This window comes from Phragmites australis, chromosome 16, assembly GCF_958298935.1.
Source record: "Phragmites australis chromosome 16, lpPhrAust1.1, whole genome shotgun sequence".
NCBI lineage: Eukaryota > Viridiplantae > Streptophyta > Magnoliopsida > Poales > Poaceae > Phragmites > Phragmites australis.
The window spans coordinates 25,082,306-25,108,086 of NC_084936.1; the positions used below are offsets into that span (position 1 = coordinate 25,082,306).

Sequence of the window (25,781 nt, forward strand, 5' to 3'; positions counted from 1 at the left end):
CGCTAGGTTGGTATAATCTGGCGTGCACGCAAGCATAAACAATGCTGGTCATTGGTGCGGTCCCTCCAGGCTCGAGAATGGTTGGAGAATCTGGTGCTGTGATCTGCTCTGCTCTGGACCGAGGCGGCTTCGCGTTCGATTCTGCACTTTGATCTAATCAACGAAGGATCGGCCCGGCGGTCCGGCCGGGCACCACCGGCACGAGGATCCTGCCCGGCGCGGTCATGCGAGTTGTGCGCCATGTCCTGCATCTCTAGCTTTCGTCAGGTTTCTCGAGCTGCTGATCAACCTTTTCCCCCTCTCTTTCGCGGTAGGCAGAGCACGAACTGAACTTTAGCTCAGCTGTCCGGAGGAGTCAGTCATTCTTAACTTAGATTTGGGTGAGATTTCTTTTTAAGACACCGGTTCCTCTTAAGTATTCTTTGTTCCTTTTTTTTTAATCGTGGTAGGCAGGGCAGAGCAGAATTGAACGTTGAAGCTATTGGTGGCTGATGACTTACTTAGGATTGTGAGTTACGACTAGGGACGGTGAATAACTGTTTTAAAAAAAATATATGAAATTAATGATTTTTATTCTATCATCCAACATAACTTTATAAGAGAATAAAAGCAAAACATAACTTAAATACGCAGCGAAAAAACTACCTCTACTCAGAAAGTCTGGAGACTCCAAAGAAAGATCAAAAATAAAACTTGAAGATTAAAAAAAATGGATCTCATGGTTGGAATCGAACGTTATGTTCCACAGCAAGTTAATACATGACTCATTCACACACAAATGTTGAATCTTGAGAAAAGATCACTAAAGAATCAAGCGATGAATACCAGATGAAGAAGATCTCCAAGATGATGGTCTAAAGGACTACCACAATGCTCTCATATGGGTGGCATAAGAGCTTAAATATTTGGTTCATCCTCTTCCATAGTCCTACCGTTCTATTTATAGGCGTAGAAAACTTAAACCTCAAGTTTCTAACTTGTCCTTAAAATACTCTTCTCTTGTAGTACACTGCTATTTACCACCGAGAATATTTTGGTTTATTTTTTTCTCCATTCATTGGACGCCCTCAACGCCTTTACGACTTAGCTTCGACTCGACGAAAGCTTTACGATGATTCCACGTACTCCTCCAGTCCTCCCACAGTTTTAAAGCCAAATCACAAACCCCTAGCATACTTCTCAAATCATAACTAGCTGTTACTTGCTTCCATCTAAAGCAAGTATTTTGATGATGATGTATGTCCTTCATCTTGCGATTTTGACCACCGACAAGTCTCTCCCGTTTTCGATCCATTGGACCGTCTTGTCACTTGCACTGACAACCCTTTCGCTTGACTTTGTCAACACGTCGTCTTCATCCTCTATTTCATGCTTTACTTGACCTTCATGTGTACAGTTAGGATCATCCTTGACTCCGTCCGGTCATCTTTGATCGTCCGACAACAAGCACCCGCTTAGCTCTGATCACCCGATGTCGACCGTCAAGTTTCATCGGTCACCTACACAATTTAAAACAAGCAAACACATTTCTCCACACTCCAAAATATCTCTAGATTAGGACAAAATAAAAACATCAACTCAGAGCACATCCTATAGAAAATGTGAACATCGGATGTTTCGGTGTGTTATGCTCCTGAACACTGGATCATCCGGTGTGTGCAATACTATCTGTTCTAGAAAAATTTTACTCTCTATAAGAAAAGATCCGATAAAAGCTTCCGATGATCTTATGTCTATCAGCGGATAATCCGGCGTTTGCCAATCCACTGAACCACCCCTTCTGCAACCTTTCTACAATAAAAAGTGCTCTGATGCTCACTTCACTATAACACCAGACTATCCGGTGTGGTAAAAAATCCCACACACCGAATGTTCCGGTAAGACATAATTTCCTAAACTCTAAAAAAATCTGTTTCAATTCAATCTTTGGTTAGTTATAAACAAGATCACACCTAAACAAACTTATGCCACTAAAATTATTTTAAATCTAATATTACCAATAACTTATTACTTATAAATTAGAACACATTTTAATTTGGTTTCTTAACTTATGAGCAATAAGTCGTCGGTAATGACCAGACCAAACTACCTTTGCGTGGGCAGGAGAGGTCGGCGGCAACCCATGCGGGCCCTGCGCCGCGCGCGCGCGCCTGATCAAGTCAAACCCGACGGCGGGGCCTGAGCCTGAGCCTGAAGACGAGTGCGACGAGCTGGCGCTATCCGTAGCCGTCGAGGAGGAACAATCTCATGGCCCAGGTCGAGGAGCACGACGACCACATGCACGTACGTGGCGGCACCGTGATGGCAATGGTGAGTTCCGAGCATGAATCTGTTGACTGTGAGTACCAGTTCCGGTGGATACCGTCACGTAAATGGAAGCGAATACCTACAACTTGCTGCGTTCATCAATTTTGCTGCGATTTGCAACGGCTTGTTAGCATGCGCAAGCTCCCTTCTAGAAGTGTGGCGACGCAGATCAGTCGCATCACAGTAGCGGGTTGCACGCAGCCTTGTGCCGTACCCGTACGTAACAGATGCAAGCTACTGGCATTGGGTTTCATTCTGCTATGCATGCAGGAAATTGGAGCAGAGAAGAGATGATTCAGTGGTGGAATCTCGCTGTCATTGTCCACAATTGTCATCATCGGCAAGTGGTTTCCTTTAGATTTCAGATAAGGAGGAAGAATTCAGATTCAGAGGACCTTCTCTCTGTTTTTTTTTCAGAGAAGGCTGAATTTCCTCAATTTTCCTGATGTTCAAATGTTTGCAAAATGAATTCTAATCAAGTACCTTGGAAAACGAATGAACCATACATTTAGGACATCTTTGCAGAATTGTTCGAACAAATAAATTGCTCAAAATCAGAGAGGCCCTATCGAACTATCTTCCTCTTTGTAGGCACGATCAGACTATCTTTTGTTGGTAAATCGGACTATCTTTCTCGTATCATGTCACTATAAACAAAAGGTACATGAGGCACCCTGCCACAAGCAAAATGTAGTTTGGGCTGTCGAATGGTGAACCACCTGCAATGATAAGAAAAAAGGATCATGTCAAAGGAGGACATGAACATACTGAATAAAATTTAAAAGAAAGCATTTGCTTCTGCATCAAGCAACAAGAGCATCAACAATAATGATGGCACATCTTTTTTCTAAAATAATAATAATAATGATAGCACTGGATTCTACAACCCATCTGAACTCTAGCTACCGCTCCATGAGTCATTTGTCATACGATGAACACTTGCATGAAGATCATCAGAGTAACTGATATATGGTAAGCAAGTTCGGAATAACATAGTAATAAATAGTCCTGTAACTCCAATGTATGTACCTAGAGTAAAAAAATTGTTCAAAAATGATTGGATGTGGAAAGCTGAAGCGGAGAAGTGCAGAGGTGAACATCTTACCAATAAGATACCTATTCCTTATGTTCCATTCATAGTCCCAGTGCACGCTATTGCACTTGATTGTCCAATAAGACCAGCCAAAGGATGCTTCACCATATACCTCTAATTGCGCTTTTCCAAACAGTTGATATTGGATTTGTGAAGCGTCTGTCACATTCCATTCATTTACCCACTCACCTGAATAATGTAACACCAGGGGGGAGATAAATTAGTATAGAGCGTACCTATGAGGGACAAAGGAAGAACGACTAGTATCTGGTACAAGAAAGCATGTTTGTAAACAATCGGAGGAAGTGAGAAACCATTTTCATTAAATGGCAGGGAAAAGTTTAAATGATCTATAAGTATTTTTTATGAAGTTTAGCATTTGGATATAAGATTTTCTACATAAACAGAAGTACAGAGCAGCTCAAACTGAGTTTGCAAGACCTACCAATAAAAACAAGAGGTCCATTTGCGTGATTCAAGGTCTGTACTTGAGGCATTCTGTTCTTATAAATGAACTGTATGTTCTCTGTTGCATTAAGTTTTTCAAAATAAGGATCAAAGAGGTTGTAGTAATGCAAGTCTACAACCGTGTTGGTTGGGCCCAGGTCAGCCTGGTAAAGCTCCATTGGGTCTGCATTCCCAATCCTCTGGCAGAATATAACATAAGCCGTGTCCGAATAACTTCGTACAATCTTGTACCCTGTTTTGTAATATGACACTAGAGTATCTAGTGGGACTGCAGCTGCAGATGGTTCATTCAAAAGCTCGATACCTAGGAGACAGGGGTTGTTTGCATATCTGCAGTTAAAACACAGCATGCCTTTGTTAGGACTAAGGAAACACCTTTGTTAGAACTAAAGAAATTGTAATGAGAAGATTCCTGCGACTTGTGTTATTTTTAATAGATTCTCAGTGGATCCAAAACATGGATCCTTACTTCTGTGTATTTCCTGATTAGTAAACATATTCGATACTATTACAGTTCAAGGCTTCAAGCATCAGTCTCCTTGTACATGCTAGAACCATAACTTATACAGCAGTCTCCATATACCATTATTATTTTTATTTTGTTACTATTACTAGTACATTTATTATCATTATTGTTTTCTCATCATCATCATTTTAGCTCGATCTTGTGGGTTTCATCTCTAGTCTACACCAACTTACTTGGGATAAAGGCTGCTGCTGCTGTTGTTGTACAGTTCAAGGCTTCAAGCAGGAGATGAATTTAGAAGCATGAAATAAAATATATCCGTTTAAAAAAAAAGAAGCTTCTGACGATCCAACATATCTCTTCAAGTTAATGTAGTGCATGTCAGAACAATGTCTACTGCCATGTGTTTGTAAGGTCTGCCAAGGATGGGAGTTGAGATATTCAAAGCCTTTTTCCACGTTGCTGGTGCGCTCATCTTACTCATGGCATGATGAAGAAGCCTTTCTTGCCAATAAAGCAAAATTTCCGTCCTATAACAAACTGAAAAATGCAATGAAAGGATGCATGTTACCTTTGAGCCAGAAATTTAATGACATCCAATGTTTTCTCTATGTTGTCTTCCGAAGGCCAATCTACTGAACCATCTCTGCTAGCACTGTGCTCAATTCCATTTTGAGATCCAGGAGCCGCATGAAGATCAATGATGCCCTTCAAGCCATAAATCCTGATCTCAAAATCAGAACTCTATACAATGCAGTCTCAAAACTTCAAAAAGGAAATTTTGTGAAAGGAATAATGAAAAACAGTTTAGAGGCTAGACCTACTGTGCCCAATAGAATGCTCTATCGAGGGCATCCAGGGAGCCACCAATAAATGGAGCAGGTGGATCAGGATCGTATGCAATCCACCATCCAACTGGAATCCTTACTGCATTTATACCGTTTTGTGAGAGGAAATAGAAATCGCTTCCAGTCACAAAGCTCTTTCGGTGTTCCTGCAAAAATTATGTAAAGCCCAAATGAGCAACAGAATATAGGAAGGAAAGAAAATCCATACACTGCAAACTGGAGGGAGATAGAACAGACTGAATTTTGACACTTACTGTCAAGACCGCCTTTGCCTGCTCAGATCCATACCCATTGGCAAGCTGGTAATCTCCATGCAAATTATTGGCAACAATTGTCAGCTCAAATGTTGCCATAACATCATCCCATCCTGGTTGGGAAGGGTAATTTGAAGTAAGCAGACTATCGTTTGTGACCTGAATAATGTAGGATATGTCAACTTTCATGCATGTTGTTTTCGTAGGTTAAGCTGTTTAGTTTTTATTTCATCAGAAAGAATATAATGATAGGGAATAACTGCTGCCATTCCTCAAGATGGTATTGAAAACAAGAGCGACACCTGCAAATAGCTCCCATTTAAAAGCTTGATATGAAGCATTGTATTGTTCCTTTCAATGTAAAATGTTTCTAAGTCCCCTGGTGAATCTGCTGTTGCTGAGATCACATCTCCATCACTTGCAGTTAAGAACTGACCTTTGAAGCAGCGGAATTGAAATATACTAGTAGAAATTCTCCATAGCTGACAAGAGCACCAAGAAAATGCAATTAGGCTCGAACCCAGTCACATATGATTAACTTTATTCTATTACGGTATTTCAAAAGGAGCTTTATTTATTACCAATTTTACTCTGTTATGTGATATTTTCTTCAGGTATATTCTCCCCTCAATTATAATAAGCTAACCTGATCAAAGTAAGGGGCAACGGATCAAGACGAAAAATCTATGGTAAACTACTGTCATTTTCTAAAGACCTTCTGCCACTGGGAAATACACATCCATATACATAGGATAATTCTATCATCTGCACATTGTGAAGCAATGCTTTTTAACCAGTGTCAAACTAAGAAGTTCAGTTTTCCCCTTGGTCGGTTGGCCCTTTAAGGACTACACTGACTACAGTTGTCCTGCAGTCGTTGTAATGGATCCGAATAAACTAATGATGCCTTTTGAGAAGCATCACTAATCAAAAGACCTGACGGACATGTTGATTCTTTTTAACAGAAAACTTGATTTTTACCTAATGCCCTTCGGGAGAAACAGGGCCCAAAAATTGAAGAAAATGCTGCTTTATCTCAAATCTCGACCTCCATGTAGGCATTAAATATTTGCATAGCAATTCAATTTCCCTTCACAGTTCTAGAAATAACAGCATAGGGCACACTACAAACCTTGAAGGTCTCCCATGAAGAAGCGACATCCTGATTCACTGTCACACTCCCGCCGCCACCGCTGCCCGCACTCACGTACTTCTGAAGCCCCACTGACTTGAGCTGCACCTGAGTGCCATCCTGAAGCAAACCGGACATTGGCATGAGAAGAAAGCAAAACGGACAGAATTGCCCACGAACATGAACCCCAGAACAAGTAAACCTACAAGCATGTCCCTATTCGGAATGCCATCAAACAAAGAGGGCTTGATCCACCCCTCCACCACCAGCCAGCCGCCCAAGTTCACCGCCCTGACCTTGGAGAAATCATCATCTGCGGATACAGAACCACAAATACATCACCGAGACGCACGAACAGTTTCAAAACACGCACACCAAAAAAAAAAGGCTAGACTAAGCTTTCCGTGAGGTAATTTTTTACCTGTTGATGAATGGGAAATTTGGAACGCGGACAGAACCCCAACGATCAAGAGACTGGCATGAGGAAGCCTCATCTCACGTGGGCAATTCGTCGAACAGCCGGTGTGCGCAGGTACTGACGACGCGGGGGATGCAAGCTGAACTTGTATAGAAGGAAAGGGACAGAAGATTCCAAGTCCATCGGAAGGCCGGGAATCTTGCCTTTTGCGATGCTGCGCTAGATACCTTCCTCATCGCAAAGTTCATCCCAAACATGGATGGCGACGCAAACGAGCACAACGCCGGCATTGGCAGCAGCCGCTGCTCGCTTTCTCTTCGGCCGCTTTTCTCGCTCCCTGGTGTGGCAGACCGCCATTCGCGCACCGGAGACCCAGTTCAGTCCAGCGGTGTCTGGGTCTTGGGAGAGGAGGGAAAACGTGGAGAGTGGAAGTGGAAGGCGAGGAAAATGAGCGAGCCGAAAGCCAGAAACGATGCGTGGACGCACGACTACACGAGAAACGGAACCGGTTCCTCTGATGTTGGCGTTTTTACGTCAGAGGGGACGTCGAACCCGGGAGGAACGTCCGACGGAAATCCAACAGATACGCTAGCGTTCCCTTGCTCCTGCGCTCGTGTTCCGTCTCTGCTCGACCCACGAAGCCCACAAACGGTGGCTTATCCTCTCCCTCCCTTCCTTCTCCAGTCCTCCACCTCCAAACCCCACGCCCGCCTCTGTCATGTCCGGTTCTCATGTCCAATGCCGAGACGGGTTTCGACGGGCCGACGACGCGATGTCCCGAGCACCCGCGATGGCCTCCACGGAGCCACGCATCAAATCGGCCGTCCGTTGCTCCTCCTCGTCTTCGTCTCTCCTGCTTCTCCAATCACGCACACACTCCCTCCAACCGCGACGCCGCCGAAGTTGAAGTTTGTCATAGGCTACTTAAGATGCTAGTTCTTTGTGAAGAAATGGATGAGAGTCTGAGAGGTTGTTGCAAAATCTGACAGCAAGAACAGAGAGGAGCGGAGAGAGCAGCAATGGCGATGGGGAGCAGATTCTAAGGCTTTATCATTTCCACTTTTCCAACACTTTGTAAATTGAGAATGTGAATTGCAGCTGAATGTGATTGTGAATTGAGATTGTAAATTGAGAATGTGGATTGAGATTATGAATTGAGACTGCGGTGCTGAATATTTTGTGTCAATTTTGAATGCGATGACTGAATGTTTTGTGTCAATTTTGAATGCGATGACTGAATGTTTTGTGTCAATTTGAGCATGCGATGATTGCACCATGTATGGTTGCATCTCCAATGTACAGAGAATAAAATAAACCATATATTGCAAGTTTATAATGCACTGCAAAAGCTACAACTAATTTGCCACTTCACCAAGTTCATACAGGAGAAGAGAAAACAATATACTCACATTGCATTGTGTAATAGGAGAACTTTGTTTTGTGACATTTTGCAAGAACTTATTTTCCAATAGCACAGGTGCATGATTGTTTCTGTCATACTTATTTTGAATTGTGCAGAATTCTTGAAGAATTACATCCTTCAACCAATTTTGCTTTCCACCAGATGCCTTATCTCCAATACAATGAGTATCTAAGATACAAGGCAAGCAGCTGACTTGATTTTCATCATTGATCAATCCAAATTTTTCCATGCATTCTCTCTACATCATAATAGCAAACAAATAGTTAAAAGGGACAGTGAGGAACGCATACTAACAAGAAACTGTCCATGATGAAGTGACTGCTTTTGGAAACATTATCTATAAAATTCTCACAAGTATTTGATGGGCAAATTAAGGAGCAAACAACTATTCAGTTTGTAAAATAGGAATAAAATGAACCATATATACATCATGGTTATACAAAACATTCAGTCCACATCTATCCAAAAGGGAATTCAGTGCTGCTAGTATCAAACCAAAAGCAACTTCAGTGCTGCTAGTATCAAAGCAGTCCACATCTATACATAGGACTGAGCAAGCTATACAAAAGTTTGTTGCAGCATCTAAACAAAACAAAATGAACCATATATCCAACAAAAGTTTTTCAGGACTGTTTGCACCAAATGTTGAGTTGTTGTCCAGGACACAACTCTATTGCTAAAATAATTCTCCAGTAAGAAGATCATCATTGACTGGTCCCATCAAGAGTTGAGTAAAGCTATTAAGGACCGTGTATTCTCCAGAATCCTCCTTGACCTTAGAAGCACTATCATTTGCCACTTGTGTTGCTGCACCAACATGGAGTGCTTCTTCCCCAGCCTCTTGTTCCTTCCAAGAAAATAATATCAAAGGATGAAGAAAAAAATATATGACTGAATAATAACATTGAAATGCAGATTTTTTTTTGAAATAATACCATTGAACTTTTTCCTTTTTTACTTTGTCCTTTTTTCCTAGTCTTGCGCTTCTTATCAAGCCAAGTTCTTTTTCGCTTTGAAACTCTTATGCGGACCTCCTTTTTCTTTAGGCGTGCATTACTCAACAAGTCATTTGGAGGCATAACATCTGTGCAGACTGTACATGGATCAGCAGTACTAGTACATGCATTGATTTGTTCTTCAACTTGCTTGCTAAGCATGTCAAGTGCATTGTTTACTAACAAGCTGCATTCTGGATAGCTGGCGGCTCGATGTGCCAAATTGAGAAATTTGTGGGATAGAAATTTATAGCGAAGCATAACATCCAACCTTGGATTCTCAATTATGTTTCTTCCTTGGTTGTCTTGTATTGTTCCACTCCGTGCTTCTCGTGTCCATCTCTTTAGTATGTATTGAGTCGGCAGTGACTTGATGTTGATCAAATCAAGAACTTTCAGAGCATGGGCACACAATATCCCAATTCTGTTGAATTGCCTGCAGCTGCATACGACTGTTTGCTCCAAAGGATCACCAATAACTTTGTACTCCTCCTCAAAGGTCAAATCTCCCTCAAGACTCGCAATTGCTACAAGATATTCATTATTTCCATCCAATGCCTTGGTGCATGCTGCCATGGATCTTTCATATTCACCTTGAAAAGCTTCGAATATAACAGGTGTGTAAAGCTTGCTAGCTTGCAACAGCATAGGTGTCCTCATTTTGATTCTAGGTAATTTTTTCCTTGAATCAAATTCCGAATTCAGTTCATTATTTCTTTTCCCTTGCACCACCCTTTCAAAATGCTTAAGAAACCGAATGATATCAAAATCAGATTTGAAATGAATTTTCAGGTCATTGTTCAAACTCTCACTCAATTGTGTACTTCTCATTCCTAGTGTGAAAACATCCTTCATATAACATTCAGCCCATTTTTCTTTTAACTTGTATATACTATGCAACCAAGTTTGCTTGCTCACCTTTTTCCTCATGATGTCAAATTCCTCTTCAAATTTTGCCTCATCCTCGTACTCATACATGCATGCGCTAAAATATGAGAGAATACTTGATTCTTCATTCTTCTCTTGAGTTAGATGTTTGGCAGCATTTTGCATAATGTGAAAGGTGCACAGTCCATGCCATGCTTCTGGAAATACTTCTCCAACTGCTTTTCCCATTGCAAAATCTTGATCTGTATACATTGTTTTAGGTTGCCGGCCATTATGTGCTTTTAGAAAGGTCTCAAAGAGCCACTTGAATGACTCAAATGTTTCATCGTACATAAGAGCCGCACCAAAAACTACTGTTTCTCTAAAATTATTGAATCCAACAAACACGCCAAAAGGCCTGCTCTCTTTGTTTGTTCCAAATGTAGTGTCAAAACTAACAACATCACCAAAATGTGCATAGTCAGTGATCATTTTAGCATCAGCCCAGAATATGTTTGCTATTTATTCTTCACAGTCCATTTGCAATGCATATTGGAAAGACGGGTTCTCGGCAATTTTATCTTGAAAAAACATAAGCATGCTACCTGCTTGACCATATGTCATCTCTCGTTGGCGCTTGCTCCGCAAATAGTTCTTGTGATCACGAAGGGTGTAGGTAAGATTAAGTGATCCACCAACTTGGCGACTTGCCAACCCATGTGCTGCCTTTGGTCCAATTCCGGCATCATTGGCTGTTTCAATCTCAAAAGCTTGTAAATCTAAAATTTTCCTTTGTGACACCATCAAGTGCAAGGTTTGTGGCAAGTGGAGAGCGTGATTGTGTTCCAGAACCAATTCAGTCACTTTATAATTTCCCTTTTTTCGGTCCATTGCAAGACCCATGCGGACTTGACAATCGGTTCTTGTTTCAGCTCGAGAACACTTTGTTAGATGATCCCTTTGGTCTTTTCCTCGATGACCCTCATTTCCACAAACATATCTACATGATGTAATCTTGCCATCGGGCTTTCTTCTGTTCGTGTATCTTTTTCTGACCTCAAAACCCTTTTGACCTCCATAGCTAAGCCAAAACATCCAAGCCTCATCTGAATTTACGAATTCCATACCAACGTGAGGTACCAAACTAGGCACCATGCTCTCTCTATAAAAAAATGCCACCGAGTATAAGATTATTGCATACACATGCTGACCGAAAAATTGAATACACGTGCTACGATCACCAATTACATATTACCATACATATTCATAGAGAACAATTGTGACTAAACATAGACATTGATCTTTGCACCAAACTAGAGTTGCATCAAAAGAAATCGATCACTGAACAAGGCACATATTCAAAAAGAACAAGCATGCAGTTGTTTTCCTTCCATCTTAGGAGTGCAGAATTCGTGTTGATGGCAGACCTACATCTTCAATCAATTGCTTCTTCCATGGGATAAGAGAGAAGCTTGATCAATTTCAAGGCAACCTGATGAGGGGAGACGGGGGGAGTTTGATCAGTTCCAAAGAGCCACTGATTAGGGAAATAAGGGAAGAGAGGTAGAGGAGATTTTATTCACCAGAATTCCTCAATCCAGAGAATGTGAGTAGCGGGAGCTGCCGTCCGTGCACGCCGCGGCAGCACAGGAGCACTTGCAACGGAAGCGGCCAATTTTTTTCCCTCCATCTCAGCGTCTCGCGCTCACCTTTTTCCCTCCACCCGAATACAGGCCGGACTGGGCCGCATGGCGCAGAGCACTGCTGGGCCACAGCGAGCGCGTAGGAGGATTTGAAGCCATTCGATTGGCGTCGGACGGCGCTGGTGTGCTGGACGTCCCTCTGACGTGAATCGCCCAACATCAGAGGAACCGCTTCCACAAGAAACGGTTGGAATCTCTAGTTTTTTACTTAAAAAGTAACCTATGAATTTATTCGTCTGTCTCAGTCGGACGACCGGACGCTCCTCGGATCGCACCTTCTTGCCCGCACGAAACATCACTCGTCCGATTACATCTAGGTCCCGCTCGCTCGCCCGCTCGCCCGTCTGACCTTCTGCCCTCGCTCCAGCGCGCCACCGCCAGCACCACCTACACAGCCCCCATGCCCCCATCCTCTTCGCCACGACGACGAGCACGGCCCCACCACCGCATCCTCCTCCACCTCGCTCCGTGCCTCCACGCCCCCTCCCGACGTCGTCCCAACCGCCCTCACCCTCCAACCTGGCACCACCCGCCCTCCTCCGCTGCCGCCACCTCTAAAATCTCCCCTCACCTCACGCGCCCCAACCGATGGATGCGCCGCCCTGGCCTCCCTCTCCCCGGATCCGCCGGTGGCTCGTCGCCCCCTCATTCGCCCCCCACCGAAGCCCCTCTCCCCATCTCCCTTACTCCTTCCATTCCTCCTCCCGCTCCAACCCCTGCACCCACCCCCATCCCACTCGTTGCCGCCGTCGAAGCTACTGCGCCTCCTACCTACGCGATCACCGCGGCTGTGTTGCCGCTGTCGGAGCCGAACGGTAACTCCAACAGGAAGAAGTACGCGCCACTCATCCAAGGCCGCGGACGAGCATTGGATGCGAGCTCCTACGCATCGACCACCACGCCCCGGAGCTAACCTACCTACCCGTCCCCTACGGCGGCTATGGCGAGGCACGAGGCGGCAGCAGCGGGCGTGGACTTCCACCTACCGGACAAGATCCTGACTGTGATCCCCACCGACCCGTACGAGCAGCTGGATGTGGCACGCAAGATCACCTCCATGCCCATCGCCTCCTGGGTCTCCCGCCTCGAGGCCGACGTCACATGCCGCCATAGCGACCTCGCCAACCGCAATCGCGCTAAGGCCGACCTCCGCGCCTACCTCGCTGACACCGACGCACGCCTCCATGCCGCTCTCGATGATAGCGTACACTTGCTGTCGTCGGAATTCTTGTACCCTGAGGATTAAGATTTGTACTTAGCTTCTTGCCCTCTGATTTTTGATACGCAAACGAAGCTGGTGAAGGAGAGGGACTCGCTTGCCGCAATGGCTAAGAAGCTGACGAGGACCTGTGTTACATGGACATAGGTGCGGGTGTCGGAGTCCGACTCGTGTCGGGGCGTCTGATTTGGCAAAAAAATTTGGGACACGCCAAATACCACTTGGAATCCAACACAGGTGTTGGAATCCAACACGGATACGCGAGTATCCGACTCGGCAAAAAAATTTGGATACGGGTGTCCGGATAACACAGACGAGGACTAACTTTCCAACTCCCCTTTTAGTGCAAATCCTTTCAATTCTGATTACAAGGTTGGGTTTTAGCATGATTGCGTTGGGAGGCCTGTCAATTTTGAGGATAGGTGTGTTTTTAAAGCTTTGTACTTTTTAGTGTTGTTTGCCTGTGTTGTTCATGCTAGACACGTGCCTCCCAGTGACCATGATTGTGGACACTTGGTGACGATGGGCTAAGGTTTCATTGAAATTTTATGAATTTGGATGAGATGTGTGTTTCTAGCATTGGTTCTGGTGTGGAAGGAGCCAATTTTGTTCACTCTATTGTCTATAGTGTTCATCTTAGTGGAGAGTTTCTGTAATTTTTGTAGTGTTGTTAGTTTTAATGGTTACTGTGATGGAAGACTATGATTGGTCTTCTTGGTGATTCTCTAGATGGTGTAGAAAGTTTGTGACTCCGGCCAGATGGTTCAACTTAGGCTGGGCTGCAAAATTCTGACTGTGTCCATTTATATCAATCAGATTTAATATTTCAAAGGATTTGGTTTAGTTGAAAAAAAAGATAAAGTTTGCTGCAGCATTTTGATTGGGCAGACTAACTTGATGAACTTCTAGAGGAGACTGCGGGGACTGCATAATTTCGAATTTAACAAAAAATATTAGGGATGTCAAACTGTCGACCCAAATTTGTGGAAACTGATTCAATATTACTAAGAACAGGATCAGTGATTGCTTTACTATCAGTTACTCTACCTTGCCAGTTCCATGCACACTGTGGTGTAGACACTAGAACCGTTGTGCACCATTTACTCTTTCTTGACTCTGGTCTCTAATGAATCTTAAACTATTTATTTGCTATTTTCTTGAAAGACGTATTTGTAGATCCTGGCAGGGTATTCTTGTTAGCATGAAATTTGTCAAACTCCTTTTCTATTCAACATGAAAAAATGTGCTTCGCTATTTATCAAATTATTGGAGCTTGTTCTTTCTTTGCAGTTGGAGGCATTTAAACAGTTGATGAAATCATTGAGTGAAGATAATTTGTTGGTGAGTTTTATTGATCAAAATGTTTCTTTCCCACTTAGTCGATATTTCTTGTTACGTTTTAAGTCTTCTCTTTTGCTGGAACTTTTGTGTTGGCAAATGATTTTATTTGCATATTTTCACAGCAATTGTCCGATACTGGTCAGGATCACGATGCAGAAGATAATTTGACTGTCCGAGTCCCGTCTTGGAAAGGTGCTGTTCAACATCCTTGCGATTTTCATATCATCTTTTGTTGAAGTATACTGTAATAGCCATAACTTCATGTCTGATAAATGATTTCGTTTTTTCATTTAAAAAAAATGACTTGATAGACGAAGTTTCAAGCAGTCACACTTCTTCAGATGCTTCCAGCAGATCTACAATTACTAAATCCGCCCATGGTGGAGGTAATTCACTCTCGCTACTGAGTAGCTAAACTATATCAGCGTGTTAACTCTATTTCTAGTGCAGCCACTTACATAGAAATCATTTACCGGATACCAGCTCTCAATCACGCCATACATGCCTCCAAAATTAACTCCCGGTTCAACACCTACGATTTTGTCCTTCAGTGGTTCCCCACGAGCTTATTCAACTGGTCCCGCCTCTCCCAAGTTCTTATCTGGTCCAACTTCTCCTTCAAGAACTCGATCTGAGGGTCAATCGACATTTTCATCATGGCAAAGATCGTCAAGCCATCAGTATTCAGCACCTGCATCTCCTCCTCAACGCCGCTCATACACAGGTTTCAGGCTAAACTTTGTGCAAATGTGGTGTCTCATCTGCTCAACTGTTTTTGAGAGAAGAAAGATTGTCACATGGAAAATCCATCCGAATTGGGAATTTCAGTGCTAAAACTTTCTTCTCGTGGTGCAACCTTCAGGTACCTTCAGGTTTCACTACGGTTCTTGCTTGTTGATTGTTGCGGGGCTAATTAAGCGGTGGCGACACATGGTATATCGTGAAAATATTCAATCCCCATCACCCATGATTTTTTTCACGTAGTGTATATATATAAAGCATTTTCTATATTTTTAAGTACAAACTAGTATATATATATATCTATATATATATACACACATACATACACGCATGCAAGACTACAGTCTGTTTCAATTAATTGCGGGAATAAGCTACTATCGTTTGTTCATCAGGCAAGATCAAGATCGCGTTCGCTGAACAGGCGAAACCTTGTAGGGTCTGACAGTCAGAGTATATTAAATGGTTTTCCCTAATATCTCATCTATCGAACTGGTGAATTTTTTTGTTGTTGCAACGTCTATGGACCCACCTAAAAGGTTTCATCCAAACAATGGACGAGATCTTTTAGGTATATAATTTTGCTGATGTGGCCCTGCCGACGTCAATGCCCCCTTGCTTTGAACTTAGCCGAGATATGGAGGAGAGGAGGAGAGGGAGGAGAGGAGAGGGGAGGGGAAGAGAAAGATGTATGTTTGTTTTTTTCTATTTTTTTACAAACCTGATAGAATAACCATTAAACATAGCTTAGAATGTAGATTCAGATTTAGAATTAGGGTTAGACATAGTTTAGCAACTAGATCATGTTTGTACGTATATTTTAGCAATTAGATGTAGGATTTAGTTATAGTTTAGGAAAACTGAGTAGTAGATGTAGGATTTAGATGTGTTTGATGAAGCGACCAGATAATATTTTGTTCTAGTATGATTATTTGTTGGACCATGTATGCAATAAATTTTACATTATTGTAGATGTTTTTTTTATATAATTTTTATGTTCTATTGCAATAATGTAACGGTTTTTGTCGATGGTGGCCAAGTTGGCCAGTGGCAGTTTAGGAATAACAAAATATTATATGGTATGGAATTGGTAGTAATGTACGTATTTCAGTCAATAGACAAGAATATCTCCAGACATCTGCATAAAAATGTCGGACACTTATATGCCTAGTTGATGCGGTGTTTCAAAATAGATCCCAAAGTTTAAGAGATGATCATTAGCATTATGGGCAACCGTCTGAGAGATAGAGTATACTGAGAGGTGTACCAGCTCAGTGAAGATGAAATGTGGACGAGGTAGCTAGAGGATATTGTGCACAGAGATTGTCCTCATATGTTGTTTGTGCAATGGAAGAATAAGAAGACATTTGAGGAGATGCAAGCTGGGGTACGCGGAGGAGGAGGGTGATGAGGATATCGATCTGAATGGTGCGTATTTATTGAATTATCTGACTAAACTGACCAGTGAGGCAGGCAAAGGGAGACAAATCCATTTTCTAATTGAATAGATGGAGCAGGATAATCTTGAGGCTGATGAATCTCCTGAGTATGACATCTTGGATGGTAAGGACGATGCTCATGTTCCCACAGATTGGAATAATCTCAACTTTAACAACCTTGTGGTCATTGAGGGGAATCAGGTGTCATAGGAGTATACAGGTCGCTGATGGTATCATACCAGTCGGGTCATGAAGGATGTTGTGACTTAATAGGCGATATTGCTTCAACAATAGTTTTATATTGTCAAGTCAAGCAAGAAGGAATATGATGTCAAGTGCGTGAATGAGGGTTGTCTGTGACGGATGCACGGCTTCAAGGGGAAGTGGATTGAGTATTGTGAGGTGTCAATTGTGGTCGAACACACTTGCACGATGGACGAACTTGAGCCTAACACAGGAACATCACCTCAGCCTTTATCACTAATGTGATGCACGCCCAGATTGTGAATAACCTGAACTACCAACTAGGGTCCATAATCAGGCAAATTAAGGAGGAGTACAATTACACTATCAGCTACAACAAGGCCTGAAGGGCGAATAGGAAGGCAATTTAGATGAGGTTCGGGACATACGAAGCGTCATATGACAATATGTCACATTTACTATAGATCATTGCTCGAAGGAACCCAGGAACGTATTCAACATTGATAAGTACGCATTGTTGTCCAAACCTGGCGTATGTCCTGAAGCGATGCTTCTTTTCCCTAGGAGTATGTATCGAAGCTTTCAAGTATTGTCATCATATCTTATGCATAGACGGTACTTTCCTTACCGACATTGTAAGACCCCGAACCCTGGATCTCCTGTACCTCCTGTATCGGTCCCTAGATCAAATAACTGATATGTACAGTATAACAGTAGTAGTATCATAGTCAAACTTCATACATAATTACTAAGGTTCAGGGTACAAAAGGTTACAACCCATACTGTATATTACAATCCTGGCTGTGAGGCCAATAAACACAGCGGAAAGCAAAAGCCCAAGCCACAAGCAGCTTAGGGTGCAGACACAACTTCTATTCTTCATCCTTGCCTTCACCTCCAGTGAAGCCAGCATCGACTTTCTCATCTGAACGACAGCAAGAATGAGTACGGATGGTACTCAGCAAGCCCTAGTCTACCTCAAGGTGTTGATAGATGCGTAAAGGGGGTAATTCAATGATAGGGCTTTACAGTTTAGTTTTAAGCATAAAACAGTCTATGCAGGTATCCAATTGTATCTTCTAGGATTGACTTACAAAGAGTTTAAACAGTTCAAAACCAGGTAGCAAGCTATATCTGGGGTCTTTCAGTCCTGAGAGGGGCCACACCACACTCTGCAGTCCCTTTCATCACATCTGGTGTACCTCTAGTACCACACAGCTTCTGGCAGATTGAGCTAGGAACCTCATCATACAGACATCTAGTCCACACACTCACTCATCAAGACACACGCACCCGGAGTCTAGTCAACATGATTACTGCTTTCGCATGTCTATGACCGTGAACACGGCTATTGGAATAAGTTTACACCTTGTAGAGGTTGTACAGCTTTACCCACGCGATATGCTCAGCCTCTAACCATTGCAAGCGGATGAGCGAATCAAATCGAGACCCTCAAAACACTTTTCCTGTCGGGCTTTTCTACGAGATTTACCCCCAAGCGTCAAAGTCCATGTACTGAAGGCTAGTCCCCTTTCTAAGCCTAGGCCGGTACTAGCAACCTCCAAACATAGGGACATTTGGTCACTTGAGTGCTCGTTGCTCCCAGCCTCCTATTATGATACCTAACTCAATCTAGTGAAGGAGAGGTCAAGTCCTAACCATTCAAGATGCATGATTGCACGGGGTGGCTAGGCTAGATGGCACAATGACTCGGTCTTTAAGCGACCAGGGTAGGTGAACACCACAGAGGTGACTCAAAACCCGGGAGCATCCTCATCTAGAGTACTACTCCACCTACCCCCGCCAAAACAGTTTTAACCCATTTTTACACATCACCCTCCACATCTCACACGACATCAAGGATTTCACAACCATCAAGGATTCATGGTATATGAATTATCATTGATAACAGTAAATCTTATCTCTAAGGAGAGGTGTTTTAAAAGCGACGTGTCCGAGGAGACGTATTCAATCCTAAGTATGCTAGATATCAAGACGTCGTCTATCATTAATATAGATAACAATAAGTAATCCTAGGGTAATATGAATTTTGGATGATAACATTTATAGCATGGCAATTGTTTAATAGGATTAACTACTACAAGCAGTTTGTAAAAGCACAATACATAGCACATACGGTATAAGTCTAGTTTTAAGTTGATCATGTAAATTATTTCAAAACATAGGTTCAATATGATCAAGAATAGGACGTGCCTTCTCTGAGGTTTGCTTCAAAGTCTTGGTTGTAGTCAGGATCTTCCTCGCTTCTAACGCTTTCTGCGCAGTACTCACAGAATTTTGAAAAGCCAAATAAGCCCTAATGGATATTACACTGTGATAGATGGGTAGATCATGAATTTAGATGAATTTCGGCGAAGGAATCGCCGAAATCGGAGCTAGAACGGAGAAATTATCGCTCCTGAAAGATTTAATCAAAAATTAAATCGAGAAATTAAAAAAAGGAATATTTATGGGTGGGGCCCATGGGTGGGACCCACATGAATAGTAACTCAGTGGGGCCCATACGAATAGTGCTAGATTGGGCCAAACTGGGCTTAGATGGGTGGAGTCTGGACCTGGATAGACTAGGCCGGGTTTTGGGTTGCATAGTGCTGGGCCGACCCACTTGGGCACGACATATGGCGGCTGGGTCGGCCTACGTGGCCAACGGCGCGCTTGGCTGAGCCGTGGCCCACTCGACTAGGCCAAGCCACGGCCCAAGGCCAGTCTACACAAGCGCGTGGGCGTTCGGGCATGCTAGCGCAGGCACGAGCGGTGGAAGGGAGGGAAAAAATGGCCAAAGACAAGGAATCCACGACATCGCGCATTGGGAAGCTCGCCAGAGTTGTGATTCTGACAGGGTTTCACGACAGGAGGTCGACGTCGGGATTCTACGCGGTACCGCAAATGCGGCGGGGAGCTCATCGACGGCGGTCGGGGACGAGATCAAAACCAGATGGCTGCCGAAGAGGGGACAGTGGTCTGGGAAAAATTTGGGCTGCACCTCCCTTGCACTGGGAGGTGCCAACCTGCAAAGAAAAGAGGCCTAGTGCCTCTAGGCATCACGACACGATGGACGGCCACAACACAAAGCAAAAGCACGCTGGCGACGAAGGCAAAATGCTACGGCTACGCATGGCTACGTGCGAGAAGGAACTACTGGGATGCCTACATGCTATCTACGTGGCCTTAAGGGGGAAATGGAAGGCTCACCGGCATTGAGATGGCGAGAACTGGAAGGTGGCCGGTGAGCGATGATGTCGAAGCGGTGGAGCAGCTTGGTCTTCTTGCGCGGGTGGCTCCCGTCGGGTCTCCAACGAAGGAGTGATGGCACAGGGACAGTGTAGGACTCCTAGAGCTCCTCGGCAGCACGTCGACGGTGACTCGGTGACGCAAAGTTGCAGCGAAGAGAATGGGCGCGGCGGTGAAAGGGGAAAAGGGGGTGGAGAAGGAGCCGGGTGCGCTATTTATAGACAGAAGAGGGGAGAGAAGTGAGCAGCCAGACAGTGGGCATGTGACGTCGGGTGGACATCAGTGGGCAACGTCATGGCAAGGTGGCAGATGGCACCCACCATTTTCCCAGCGGTATGGGCGGCTTGCGCAGTCCATGCACATGCGCGATCGCAAAAGTTGCTGGTGCCAGGGGCTTTGGGTTGTGGAGAGAGAGAGCTGAGAGAGGGGGAAGGGAGCAGGAACGCGCGATGGGACGGGTGAGAGAGGCAAGTGGCTCACCGGCCATCGCGGTAGCGAGAGACGGCGAGGCGTGGCACTGGGTCACGCTGGAGGAGAGGGAGGAAAGGCGCGGGCGCTCGACGGATCGCCGACACGTGGACAAACATGTGACGCGCAGCGTGGGAGCATGCATGGGAGCAGGCCAGCGCGGTGCGGGCGAGCTGGGTCGGGAGAGTGCGTGGGGGAGTTGGACCGGCTACGCTTGGGCCAAAACAAAGCAGGAGAAAGAGATTGAGCCCAGGTTGAATAGGAGAAGTGGAAAGAAAATTTGGTTTTGGGATTAAATTCAAATGTGTGATTTGAATTCGGATTTGACTTTGGATTGAGATCAATTCAATTAAACATATTTGAATTATGATATGAACTTGAATCTTGTGCATCCTAAGATGATTTTAATCAAGGGATTTGAATTTGAATTGTATTTGAGCTGAATAGAACCTAAGAGTAGATTTGAAATTGAGAGACATTTAATTTCAAATCTCCACATAAAGAACCATAAAAACTTCAAACCCAACACATGAATCAATCTAACGCAGAGACTATTTTGGAAATAAATTTAGTGAAATTTTGGAATACTTAGTCCATATAATATATATATGAATGTATACATATTGGTATATATATATATATATTCATATACAAATACATATTTCCTTGAGTTTAGTTAGCTTAATTAAACATAATAAGTTTTAATTTGGAGTGAAATTCGTAATTAATTTACATGCTAAAACTCATAATGTTACAAACCTACTCTACTTAAACAGAATCTCGACCTCAAGATTCGGAAATTTCGTCGAAGAGATTTGAAAATTCCTTCTTCAGATCATCTTTGTGTTCCCATGTAGCTTCTACTTTTGTGTGATTACTCCACTGTACTCGGTAGAACCTGACTTTTGTACTTCTGGTCTCACGAGTTGTCACATCTAAGATCTGGATAGGTCTCTCCTCGTACTGAAGATCTTGCTGTAGATCCATGATTTTGAGGGGAACATGTTCCTCTGGAACTCTCAGGCATTTCTTTAATTGTGATACATGGAATATATTGTGCATATCGGATATTTCTTTAGGAAGTGCTAACATGTATGCCACTGCTCCAATTTTATCATGAATCATGCATGGTCCCAGATACCTTGGTGCCAACTTTCCATGAACCTGAAATCTTCGGGTGTCTCTTATTGGGGATACCTTGAGGTATACGTAGTCTCCAACTTTGAAGGTCAACTCTCTCCTTCAGTTATTCGCATAACCCTTCTGTCTACTTTGAGCTGCTCTAAGATTTTCTCTGATCTTAGCAACTCTTTCTTTGGCCTCTTCTATTAACGTCGGTCCGAAGAGAGTACGCTCTCCTACTTCTGACCATAGTAAAGGTGTTTTACATTTTTGTCCATATAAGGCCTCAAAAAGTGATATCTTCAGACTAGCTTGAAAACTATTATTGTACGAGAACTCTGCAAATGATAGACTTTTCTCCCACTCTTTTTCGTAGGTTATTACACAAGCTCTCAAAAGATCTTCCAAGATCTGATTTACTCTTTCAGTTTGACCATCAGTCTGTGGGTGGTAAGCAGAACTAAAGTCCAATCTAGTTCCCAGGGCTGTGTACAAACTCTTCCAGAATCTAGAGGTGAACTAGGGGCCTCTATATCACGTCCTAAATTCCACAATCATATAATTAGGCATAAAAATGCATCATAAACATCATGTTCAATCATGAGCATTTGTATAGAGCTTGATAATTCATATGGTGGCTTAGCTTTTGCTATGTGTTTTTGAAAATACTCAACATTAGAGTTTATTTTAGTTCTGCGTAGGCATTTGGGTTAATCTAATTTAAATTGGATTCACCTCGTTTTGTAATCGCGACACGTAATTCTTAGGATTTTGAAGTACTAGCGTACCTCGGTTTGGGTTTGTAAAAAAGAGAGAAAGAAAACCAGGAGAGAAGGAAATGTTTTTGTAGCTAAAACGTACTTAGTCCTCTAGCAAACGGGCCCCACTTGAGCTGGCCGACCCTCACCACACTCACTCCCACCCTCAAGTGCAACAGCACCCCCATCCCCCTCTCACTCTCACCCACTCCCACTCTCTCCCTCTCCCACGCCAAGCAGCAGGAGCTGCTGCTCCTTTCTTTCCCCAACCAAGCCAAGGAGAGGGGGAGAAAGGAGGGGAGGCCAAGGAAGAGGTCCCCGACGAGCTTCCCCACCGGAGGTGGTTTTCCCCATCGAGCCCGAGCTCCTCGGCAACGTCTTCTTCCTCCTCAAGCCGTCCACCACCTCCCCGACTGTGATTTCGAGCTCCGACCATTCCCCAACCTCCACGATCGAACCACGAGCTTTATAGGACATGGTGATCACCCTGAACCCCCTCCCGTTCCTTCCCCATGGCTAGATCGACCAGATTTGAGCTCATCGAGCTCAACAATAGCCTCCACCACCATTAGAGGCAATAATCGAGTTTCGGTCGTTTTTTACGTGTGCAACTTATTCTACGCGGTAGAGGAGGTCAAGATGATGCTTTAAGTCCAAAATCCCCACCCAAAAGGCACCGGAATCATCACCGGTGAGCTCACCAAGTTCCCTCGGCTGAGCACAATGTTCTGACCGCGTTTTATAGCGGTCTGATCGTGTTCCAGGAGTCGGACCGCCCCCCCCCTCCCCGGGCCAGTCTGACTGTTAGACCCCAAATCTCTCTGCACGCTGGTGGTCTGACCATGTTTTCCCACGGTCTGACCGCCACTATTGGCGGTCTGACCGCGGTCAACTCAGACAATACCGTTTCAACGCAGTTCACTATTTGCTAAAACGTGGAAAATTCATAATAAATTATCTATAACTCCAAAACTTATGAAACCAATTTTGTTGGTTTAATAATACCCTAATATACATATTAAAAATATCCTTAGATATGAAATAATTAATTAAATTTCTAAGATAAATTAATTAGTTTGAGGCTTTATTAATTCACCGTTAATTCTTTACAAGTCCAAAAATTGTGAAACCAATTTTGCTAGTCTTCTTATGACTTGTTCTAGCTACGAAAAATATTTTCATGTATTATAAAGTATATTTTATAGTATTTGATCACATACCTATTGTAGTATGTATTGTTGCTCTTCATTCATGCTCATCATTGCATGCGTTCTTCTTTAGTGAACGAAGAACCCGGAGCGTGGCGCGATTGTGGTTGAAGGTGATGCCAACCTCTCAGAGTTCTGTGAGTATTGTGCGGGGAGTATCAGGCAACCACCATAGCAGCAATGCAAACATCTAAGCATATTGCACCCTTTGAATTGAAGTGTGGAGTCTAAAATTGATAAGATATGCTCTATGTATGTTTGCATGTGTAGCGAGTTAATGTCGGGTTTATGTGGGTAGAACATATATTGATTGCATTACCTCTACCTTGAGTTGTTGAATATCCACATCCTTGTAGCCTTGGTGATTTTACAATGTCATTCGAAATGCTTAGCGATGCATAGGTCATCGGTAGAAGTCGAGTGGTGGAATGTTCCATCGCTCGTGAGCTATAGATTTAATTACGGTTCACTATGATAATATTGATGATGTTGATTGGGTGAGTTGTGAGTATGAGACGAGATGTGGGCGGTGTTAGGGATGTCTTTTGCCCCGGAGGAGTTCCTCGGGGTAGTTCGGGAGAGGAGCCCGGGCACCATAATCCGCTTTGCATCATTTAAGAACCGTCCGTCGGTGCCGTTAGCTTTAGCACTTTCCGTACTTACTACATGTCACATTATGGGAACGACAAGCCGAATACCTTTGTAGCTGTGGCCTTTTGGCGTGTGAGTCGATGGTGTGAGCGGGTGGGCTTGTAGGAGTATCCAGTTTGTTCTGGGAGTAGTTCTGGATGACCCCCGCATCTATCGGAGCATGAGCAAATGGTTGGGGCTTATTAGGAAAGGTTGACTCCAGTACCCCTTGCGTTGGTCGGTGTGGACACATGAGCTGTATGGTCCTCAAGTTGTGTAGGTGAAGGAGTACCCCTGCAGGGTGTAAAAATAATTCGAATTATCGCGCTCTCGGTCATAAGCATGTTTCTGTCCATCCACATCAGTCGTAGAGTTACGAGTGTGGGACGATGGTATGGATGGTCTGTTGGGAAATGTTGATATTGGCTTTTGATGTGTTGTTATGTTTCCATTTACATTTATGTGAAAGTTGTTGGTTACAGGGTATGTTGGTTAAGCATAGGTGCTCACACATATATGTCTAAGTTGCTTAGGCATATTAATGTACTTAACCTTGTGGCCTTTTTCTTGCTAATGGCTCAATGCATGATTCTTGGAGTCAGATTATTTATATGTACCCTATATGGATTAAGTCTTGCGAGTACCTTTGTACTCAGCTCTCTACAGGTTTTGCAGGTAAGGAAGAGGCAGTATTTGGATACTTCATACTTGTCGAGGGTGGCGGGCATGAGTAGGCAACTGCTCGGTGGTCGCGCTTTTGGGGTGAAGTCTAAGGGCATATGGCTTTCACTCACCTTTTATGGTCTATAGCTTTTGTTTTCGCTGCGTAGTTCTCTTTGACTAGGAGTTGACCAATTTTAGTTTCCTCCTAAATCTCTTTTGCTATAAATTGTTAAACTTGTTAATACTTAAGATTTTGTAATATACTTTAAATTACTCGCTCTTTATTAAGCTTGGTTGTGATTGCTTATGTTAGAAAGGCATGCATTCCGATCTTAGGCACAAAACACTTACCGGGAGTACCGGGATGATACTCTAGTTAATCGTTGAAGTCGTGATTATATAAATGATTGACTTGGTGATTAACTAGAACATTATTTGGACGGTTCCTCTCACTCTATCAGAGACGATCCTGCTTAGGATTCCGTGCAGTCTCAAGATATTGTCAATATACAAGTCAGCCAACTTGTCTCCACTATAGGTTGTCTTAACAGGTACGAAGTGAGCCACTTTAGTCAGATGATCCATGATAACCCATACAAAATCATTACCCTTCTGAGTTCTGGGTAATCCAACTATGAAATCCATACCAATTTCATCCGATTTTCAAGTTAGGATCTGCAATGATTGCAGCAATCCTGCTAATATTTGGTGTTCTGCCTTGAACCTTTGACAGGTGTCACACCGAGCAATAAACCCTGTTATATC

General features: G+C 43.5%; 3 protein-coding genes across 4 annotated transcripts; 1 reads left to right on the forward strand and 2 right to left on the reverse strand.

Annotated features, from left to right (window-relative positions):
* Nucleotides 1-2,622: 2,622 nt before the first annotated feature.
* Nucleotides 2,623-7,447, reverse strand: LOC133894795 (probable glucan 1,3-beta-glucosidase A). Of its 2 annotated transcripts, none has more exons than XM_062334965.1 (11): nucleotides 7,214-7,447; nucleotides 6,990-7,125; nucleotides 6,775-6,881; nucleotides 6,569-6,688; nucleotides 5,739-5,918; nucleotides 5,437-5,595; nucleotides 5,159-5,328; nucleotides 4,906-5,058; nucleotides 3,846-4,198; nucleotides 3,413-3,589; nucleotides 2,623-3,026 (listed from the first exon to the last, which is right to left on the reverse strand). In XM_062334965.1, exons 1-11 carry the CDS (start codon nucleotides 7,274-7,276, stop codon nucleotides 2,947-2,949), a joined length of 1,698 nt encoding a protein of 565 aa, XP_062190949.1. In that variant the 5' UTR covers nucleotides 7,277-7,447; the 3' UTR covers nucleotides 2,623-2,946. The 2 variants fall into 2 exon arrangements, with proteins under 2 accessions (XP_062190949.1, XP_062190948.1); XM_062334964.1 differs by lacking the exon at nucleotides 2,623-3,026 and adding an exon at nucleotides 3,034-3,336.
* A 1,638-nt stretch (nucleotides 7,448-9,085) lies between these two features.
* LOC133895158 (protein FAR1-RELATED SEQUENCE 5-like) lies at nucleotides 9,086-12,623 on the reverse strand. Its single transcript, XM_062335335.1, has 5 exons — nucleotides 12,324-12,623; nucleotides 11,981-12,113; nucleotides 10,877-11,023; nucleotides 9,345-10,789; nucleotides 9,086-9,256 (listed from the first exon to the last, which is right to left on the reverse strand). The coding sequence occupies exons 1-5, from the start codon at nucleotides 12,621-12,623 to the stop codon at nucleotides 9,086-9,088; spliced, it is 2,196 nt and encodes a 731-aa protein (XP_062191319.1).
* A 291-nt stretch (nucleotides 12,624-12,914) lies between these two features.
* Nucleotides 12,915-15,415, forward strand: LOC133896489 (uncharacterized protein At4g15545-like). The gene is made up of 6 exons (XM_062337116.1): nucleotides 12,915-13,179; nucleotides 13,264-13,325; nucleotides 14,484-14,534; nucleotides 14,657-14,726; nucleotides 14,846-14,918; nucleotides 15,008-15,415. The coding sequence occupies exons 1-6, from the start codon at nucleotides 12,915-12,917 to the stop codon at nucleotides 15,366-15,368; spliced, it is 882 nt and encodes a 293-aa protein (XP_062193100.1). The 3' UTR covers nucleotides 15,369-15,415.
* The last annotated feature ends 10,366 nt before the right edge of the window (nucleotides 15,416-25,781 follow it).